Source organism: Pelophylax lessonae (assembly GCF_965119305.1).
Source record: "Pelophylax lessonae genome assembly, chromosome: 2".
In the NCBI taxonomy this organism is placed as follows: Eukaryota; Metazoa; Chordata; class Amphibia; order Anura; family Ranidae; genus Pelophylax; species Pelophylax lessonae.
In genome coordinates, this window is record NC_138769.1 from 257,469,571 (window position 1) to 257,477,199 (window position 7,629).

Here is a 7,629-nt window from a genome sequence, read left to right on the forward strand (position 1 = left end):
GTATTAACTTAAGGGGGCTGAATAATTTTGCACGCCCAATTTTTCAGTTTTTTGTTTAAAAAGTTTGAAATATCCAATAAATTTTGTTCCACTTCATGATTGTGTTCCACTTGTTGTTGATTCTTCACAAAAAAAATTACAGTTTTATATCTAAATGTTTGAAGCCTGAAATGTGGCAAAAGGTCGAAAAGTTCAAGGGGGCCGAATACTTTCGCAAGGCACTGTATATTATATTGTGAATAAAATACAAGTTTGAGATTTGTAAATTAGTCCATTCCTTTTTTACTCACAATTTGTACAGTGTCCCAACTTTTTGGGAATTGGGTTTGTAATAGCCACCAAGGCGGCCACCTTCTGGGATAAGGTAAACAGGGGAATCGCCCGAATATTTTCAAAGGGAGGTTTCTGGAGAACCGCCAGCACCAAATTAAGGTTCCAAGGTAGCAACGGAAGTGCCAAGTGTCGCACCCCCTGGATAAAGTTACGCACCAGGGAATGGGTGGCTATGGCCTTTGGAAGAAAATTGCCAAGGCCGAAACCTGACCCTTGCTAGGACTCAAGGCCAATTTTTGATCAACTCCCCATTGAAGGAAGGTCAAGATCCGACCCACCGAGTACGAGCCAGGGGGAACCCCAAGAGACTCACACCACACAATATACAACTTCCACGTACGATGATAGATCTTTCTAGAAGTCGCTTTCCTTGCCTTAAGCAGAGTGGGAATCACTGCAGCACACAATCCCCTGTGCTTATGCACCTGGCTTTCAACAGCCAAGCTGTCAAAGACAGCGCCTGTAAAGCAGGATGGACGATTGGCCCTTGAGACAACAGATCCTCCCTGAGAGAAGTCTCCAAGGAACATCTGCGACTAGCCTGACCAGGTTGGTGTACCAAGCTCAAGGAGGCCAGTCCGGAGCCACAAGGATGACCAGAATCCCATCCGCCTCGATCCAGCAAAGAAGTTTTGGCAGCAACTTGAGAGGGGGAAAGGCATACATCAGCTGATGCGGACCGCACGGAGCCACCAGCGCATCTGTGGCATCTGCCAGAGGGTCCCGAGAGCAGGCCACAAACCTCTGCACTTTCCTGTTGATCCCAGATGCCCACAGATCTACTTCTGGAGCACCCCAATGAAGGCACAACTGCTGAACACCTCCAGATGGAGAGACTTTTCCCCTTGATCCAAGGTCTGCCGACTGAGGTAATCCGCCTGCCAATTTTCCACTCCTGGAATGTGAACGGCGGAGAGAGCTGGAACTAAGCATTCCACCCACCAAAGGATGCCTGCAACCTCCAAGGCTGCAAGGACACTTCTGGTGCCCCCTTGGTGATTGATGTAAGCCATGACCGTGGCATTGTCCAATTGAATGCGCACTGGACAGCCCTGAAGGTACTCCGTCTGTCATGATCGCTCTCAGCTGCAGAACATTGACTGGTAACCAGGATTCTTCCAGGGACCAGACCCCTTGAGCAGAAAGCTTGCCGAGAACACCTCCCCACCCAGACAGGCTGGCATTCATGGTGACAACTGTCCAATACAGGGGAAGGTAGGATTTTCCTTGTTTGAGCGTCGGGGACCGAACCCACTATATCAGGGACCTCCTGGTCACATGGATCAGCTGGATCTGGTTGTCCAGAGAATTTGGATCTTAGTTCCATTTGAGAAGGATTTCGTTCTGGAGGATTCTTGTGTGGAATTGAGCAAATGGGACCACCTCGAAGGATGACACCATCAGTCCCAAAACTCTCATACAAGCGACGACCATTTGCTGGACAGCAATAGCTGAATCACAGTCCAGAGTTTTTGAAGTTTGTCTGGAGGAAGACCCAGATAATTCAGTCTCATGGAAGGGACCAGGAACGAATTCTGAAGGTTCAGAATCCACCCGAAATCCTCCAGAGTCCTTATGGTGACCTCTAAGTTTGTCACCAGCCCTGTGGGAGACTCTGCATGGAGACGCAGATCATCCAGGTAACCCCGGACCGATACCCTCCGCTGGCGTAACCTGACCGTATGACCTCGTGAACCCACTTGCCTTGTATCTGGGATAGCCACGGGTCCAGGAAACCATGCTTGTTCTATGTATTATTTTGCATTGTCTTTTTTACCTTTTTTTTTAGAATTAAAATGATGTAGTTTTATATATATATTTTTTGTGTGGTTGTCTCTTTAAAATCCCTTGGGCCATATCCGTTTTTACATAACACTTTTTAATAAGGGACTCCTCAAAGGCGTAACGTCTAGCAATCTGCTTAGGCACCCCAGGGGGACGCTTTGGGCGGTCCCACTCTTTGTTGACAATGTTGTCAAAATACGCGGGAAAAACCTTTGCCGCTCTGGATGGCTTGTGAGTGCCAAACATAAGCTGCGCCTCATTCGCAGTTGCGTCCTCCATTTTTAGGGTCTCACGCACAGATACAACCAGTGCGTCCACCAGCGCCTTTTCTTGTGCGGTGGCAGAAGGAGAGGCGTCATCCTCACTATCAGAGGAAACAGGGCGCAAGGTAGTAGACCCGGCAGGGAGACCCACGTTTGTGGTAGCTGAATCAGATTCAGAATCTGACAGATCAGATGAGGCAGGTGTAGGCAGGGGCGTTTTTTGGCACTTCGCCTCCTAAAGTCCACCTCCACCCGGGACACAAAAGATTCCAAGACCGCCGGCAGTGCATCTATGGATGGCTGGGATCTGGAGGGCCCTGCGGCCTTCAGGAGGGGATCAGGTGGGGAAACGGATTCCACAGGGTTCATGTCACACCTGGGGAACCCGCAGAAAAATTTGGAAAAAAAAAACACAGTTTAGGAACGTCCCACTGTGCTGTAGCGCCCCCAAGAGGACAGGCACAAAGCACTGAAGACCCCCAGCATAGAGAGAGAGAGAGACCCCCAGACTCACCACCCGCACCAGGATGTCTGTACAGCACGTGTCTGCATCGATCTGTGTGTAGTAGGAAACCGAGTTTCAGCACAAGGGTATAAGGAGGGGCTTCACTGCCAAAAAAACGCCTCTAGGGACTCCAAAAACATGAATTTCAATGGGATCCACCACAAAAAGGCTACCAGGCTACACAAACATGGTCGTCAATCTTTTTAGCACAAGAATCTATATATCCAGCCCGTCACCCAGTCTAGCTTAGTTGATTGTAGATCTCACAGGAAAAAAATCTGGTTAGAAAAAAACTTTTGCCAGGACCAGAGATCCCAGCAAGGAACTAGGTCCTTACTCCTGACTAGGCAGAAAAAAAACAAATCCTATAGCAGGGAGAGGGAGTATACCTACTGGGACTGCCCATAGGTGTACCCAAAACTTTTTTTCTGCCTAGTGTCCTACTCCTGTAGGTGGCAGTATAACCCTACTGTTATGAAGAACAGAGACTGCGTCCGTTAATGAACGATAGAGAAAGTGTAGGGAAGAAGCTCAGGGTTCTATTCACTGGAATATCCTGAAGGCCATGTGCAACAAAGAAAAGACAATAGGAGCTTAGTGAACTTTAAGCAGTGAATTATTGGTTTCAATAGGAATTCGTCCTCAGAACAAGGGCAACAGCACATGTGGATTTGAAGGATATAACATAAAAAGGTTCTCTATAATCATACTGCAGAGAAACATACGCAGAGAAGTAACTTGCTAAAGGTAATATGGCAAACCATATGCACTGCTCCAGTCTATTCTCTGCATTATGGCTGCAAAGTATACTTGAGTTGGTAACTTTCAAAACACACATGTACCCTCAACATTATGTGGACTACAGATTTATAGAGTGAAGAGGAGGTCCGCTGTCATATTGTGAATGAAAAAAAGAGTTCTAAATTTTGATAGAGCAACTCTGAGTGAGGATTTGATGGTGGTGTTCAATTCAGGTGATGGAGTAACCCAACAATACACGTGTGATGGTTAATCAGGCTCTAGTGGTAAAGCAGGGTTTTGATTTTAAAGGTTAAACACCCAGTAATATGGGTGGGTTCTCAACAGAAAATTATTGCTGGAACCGTTTCCTTTTCCTCCCTGTAATCCATCTTTATAAGAAAAATATATAATTAAAACACATGCAACAGACAAAACAAAAATAAATAAATAAAAAAACTTACCCCAAGCACTATTAAATATTACAAAGCACAGCAAAAATGCGAAGGCCCATCCAAGGGTATATGGCCTCAAGGTCATTTTGACAAATCTGCAGAAAAGAAAATTACTAAGTTAATCAGAATGTTTTGAAATAATGATATACCACTCGCGCCACTGGAATTTGTACTTTGATAAAAAATGAGGAGGACGCAGCTTGTTTCAAATTACCCCTAAGGGTAAGTATGAAGATTGAAGGATATATAAACAGCGCTAGATCCTCACACTTCGTGTCACTGTGTACAAGTGATGGTTATGTGAATCATCCAATGTATATCTGTGCAAAAATAGCTTTAAATCAACAATGATTCAAAGGAAAATAAATATTATTAAAAATTAATAAAAATTGATAAAGTGCTTCTAGTAGTGCTAACAACCAATACTAAATAGTGCTAAATGAGTGCAATATATGGAAAAATGGTTCCGGTCTGCCAGTGAGAGGAGACCCCTAAGCCTAATTTGATCCTTTGCTGGCGTATGCTAGCTTGGATCAACACCATCTGGTAAGTGCGCTACCTTGCTACAATTTTTTGGCGGTGAAGTGGAGGGTGACACCATCATTGCTAACGTGCATGCACAGCCACTTGATCCAGCTCATTTTAAGGACTCACTTTTTTTGCACTATATTATGCCCCCACTGTCACGGACTATATTTTAAAACTCATATGTTTTGGACTCAAGCACTTATTTGGTGACATTTGTTGTTGTATATTGCACTTTATATATTGGCATTTTTGCATATATTGCACTCATTTAGCACTATTTAGTATTGGTTGTTAGCACTATTAGAAGCACTTTATCAATTTTTATAAATTTTTAATATTTATTTTCCTTTGAATTATTGTTGATTTAAAGCTATTTTTGCACAGATATACATTGGATGATTCACATAACCATCACTTGTACACAGTGACACTAAGTGCCGGTTCACACTAGTGCGGCTGCGGCGATCGCATGTAATATCGGAGCGCACTGCTCCTTCAATACATGTGATCGGCTGTGCGGTGCGAATTCAGCCAAACAATTTGTATGGCTAAATTCACACTGCACCCGCAGCAAAGTCGCACATAACCCTTTTTTTTAGCCGCATCAGGATCAGATCGCACAGTGGTTCACACTTGTGCGATCCATCCTATGCGAACTGTAAAGATCGCACTGCGATATGCGATCAAACTGGGGGTGTCGTTAACATTTCATTGACACCCCCAGCATATCGCATATGGCAGTGTGAACTGCCAAGGGTGTGTTTGCAATGTGGGAACAGGCTGCAAATTCGCAGCCTTCCCGCATCGCATAAGTGTGAACCGGCACTAAGCGTCGGTTAACACTAAGACTTAGGGGGCGACCTGTGAAGTCGCGTGCACCGCGACTTCAGCACGACTTGCACTGACTTCATGAAATGAATGTCTATGCAAGTCGCTCCAGGTCGCCCCGAAGTAGTACAGGACCCTTTTTCTAAGTCGGAGCGACTTGCGTCGCTCCTATTAGAACAGCTCCTGTACTACACAATGGGAGCGTGACGGACCGCGACTTGTCAGGCTGACAAGTCGCGGTCCAAGTCGGATCAGTGTGAATGCGGACTAAGTGTGAGGATCTAGCGCTGTTTATATATCCTTCAATCAGAATGTTTAATTTTGCATTTGCTTTTAGGATTAATATTTAACCTATACTGTACATTATTGTATAGAAAATTGTTTTTTGGTAAGCAATATTCCAAATACAGTTGCATTAAAAAAAAAAAAAAAAAAAAACACACAACACCCCAAACATGCAAGTCCAAAGGTTTAGGACATCGAAGGGAACTTGTGAGGGTATAAAATAGGGGTGGGCAACTGTTGCCCTCTAGCTGTTGTTGAACTACATGTACCATGAGACATCGCAAGACTACAGTTACAAGCATGACTCCCAGAAACAGAGGCATCATGGGACCTGTAGTTCCACAATAGCTGGAGGACCACAGTTGCCCACACCTGGTATAAAATATGGGAACTGTCAGAAGTGTCCTGGATTTTAAAAAATGTGCGTTCCAGGAATGTCACAACAGTCTTGGGTTGTCTACTTTGAAATGCACCGATCTGAAACAAGTTTACAGCAGAGAAATATGAAGAGTTTATCCTGCATACTTGTTTCAGGTAAGTAACCCACAGAATCAGGATTACAGCTTTTTTGCCTGCATCTACAACCAGATAATTTCCAGAGACATTACCGCATTTCAACTAGAAAAATGATCAAATTCCTTCACTGGGGTAGATATGACGTAACTGTACATTCTGAAGTCTACATTCTTTTTTTTTTTTTTACACTAATATTACTCAGCTTTACCACCTATACTTCTTCACCATCTCTGCATATCAGGCCATACATTCTATTGCTCCACCCTGTACACTCAGTCCAGCACTGCACTTGGCTCTCTGTATGGTATCCAATATGACAATAAGGGGAGAGGAGTGAGTACAGAACCTCTGTCAGTTTATGCATTTATATTGAGTACAGTTATAGACAATTTGTCTGGGATAGAAACGTGTTAATTTGTCAGCTTCAGGCCCTGCACGGTGTATACCATGGCATGTCAGCCAGACATAAGTCTTAGTGCCCGTTCACATACGAGCGACGCTACTTCCAGGGGCGACCTCCGAGGTCGCGGTGCGAGCAGCGCGCCGCGACCTCGGAGCGGCCGCCACGGACTTCATAACATTGAAGTCTATGGCGGTCGCCTCCGGGTCGCCCCAAAGAAGCTCCGGACCCTTTTTCTAAGTCGGAGCGACTTGTGTCGCTCCTATTAGAATGGGTCCGCAGCTTCCCTATGGAAGGCGACCTACGGCGACCTGTGAGGCGACCAGGTCGCCTCACAGGTCGCCCCAGTGTGAACGGGGGCTAAGTGTTCAAAACAGTTTCTTCATAAAGTTGATTCATGCAACATGCTTAATGCACCAAATAGAATGACTCATGTTGAAGCTCATATATTTGTTGGTAAAGTCAGGAATATATACAGTATCTCACAAAAGTGAGTACAACCCTCACGGTTTTGTAAATATTTTACTATCTCTCTTCATGTGACAACACTGAAGAAATTACACTTTGCTAATGTAAAGAAGTGAGTATACAGCTTGTATAACCATGTAAATGTGCTGTCCACTCAAAAGAACTCAACACACAGCCATTTATGTCTAAACCGCTGGCAACAAAAGTGAGTACACCCCTAAGTGAAAATGTCCAAATTGGGCCCAATTAGCCATTTTTCCCTCCCCGGTGTCATCTGACTCATTACTGTTACAAGGTCTCATATGTGAATGGGGAGCAGGTGTGTGAAATTTGGTGTTAATCGCTCTCACCCTTTCATACTGGTCACAGGAAGTTCAACATGCCACCTCATGGCAAAGAACTCTCTGAGGATCTGAAAAAAAATACTCTTTTCTCTACATAAAGATTGACTAGGCTATAAGCTATAAGAAGAGTACCAAGACCCTGAAACTGAGCTGCAGCACGGTGGCCAAGACCATTTAGCAG

The 7,629-nt window shown here is 44.7% G+C and overlaps 1 protein-coding gene across 1 annotated transcript in view; it reads right to left on the reverse strand.

Annotated features, from left to right (window-relative positions):
- The window catches only part of LOC309546658 (complement decay-accelerating factor-like), a gene marked incomplete at its 3' end in the record, with an annotated part of 199,029 nt that extends 194,860 nt beyond the window's left edge, over window positions 1–4,169 (reverse strand). Inside the window, exon 1 of the mRNA XM_082246381.1 lies at window positions 4,089–4,169. Coding sequence (XP_082102507.1) covers window positions 4,089–4,164 — 76 coding nt within the window. The 5' untranslated portion in view covers window positions 4,165–4,169. The remainder of the gene's footprint in view (window positions 1–4,088) is intronic.
- Window positions 4,170–7,629: the final 3,460 nt, after the last annotated feature.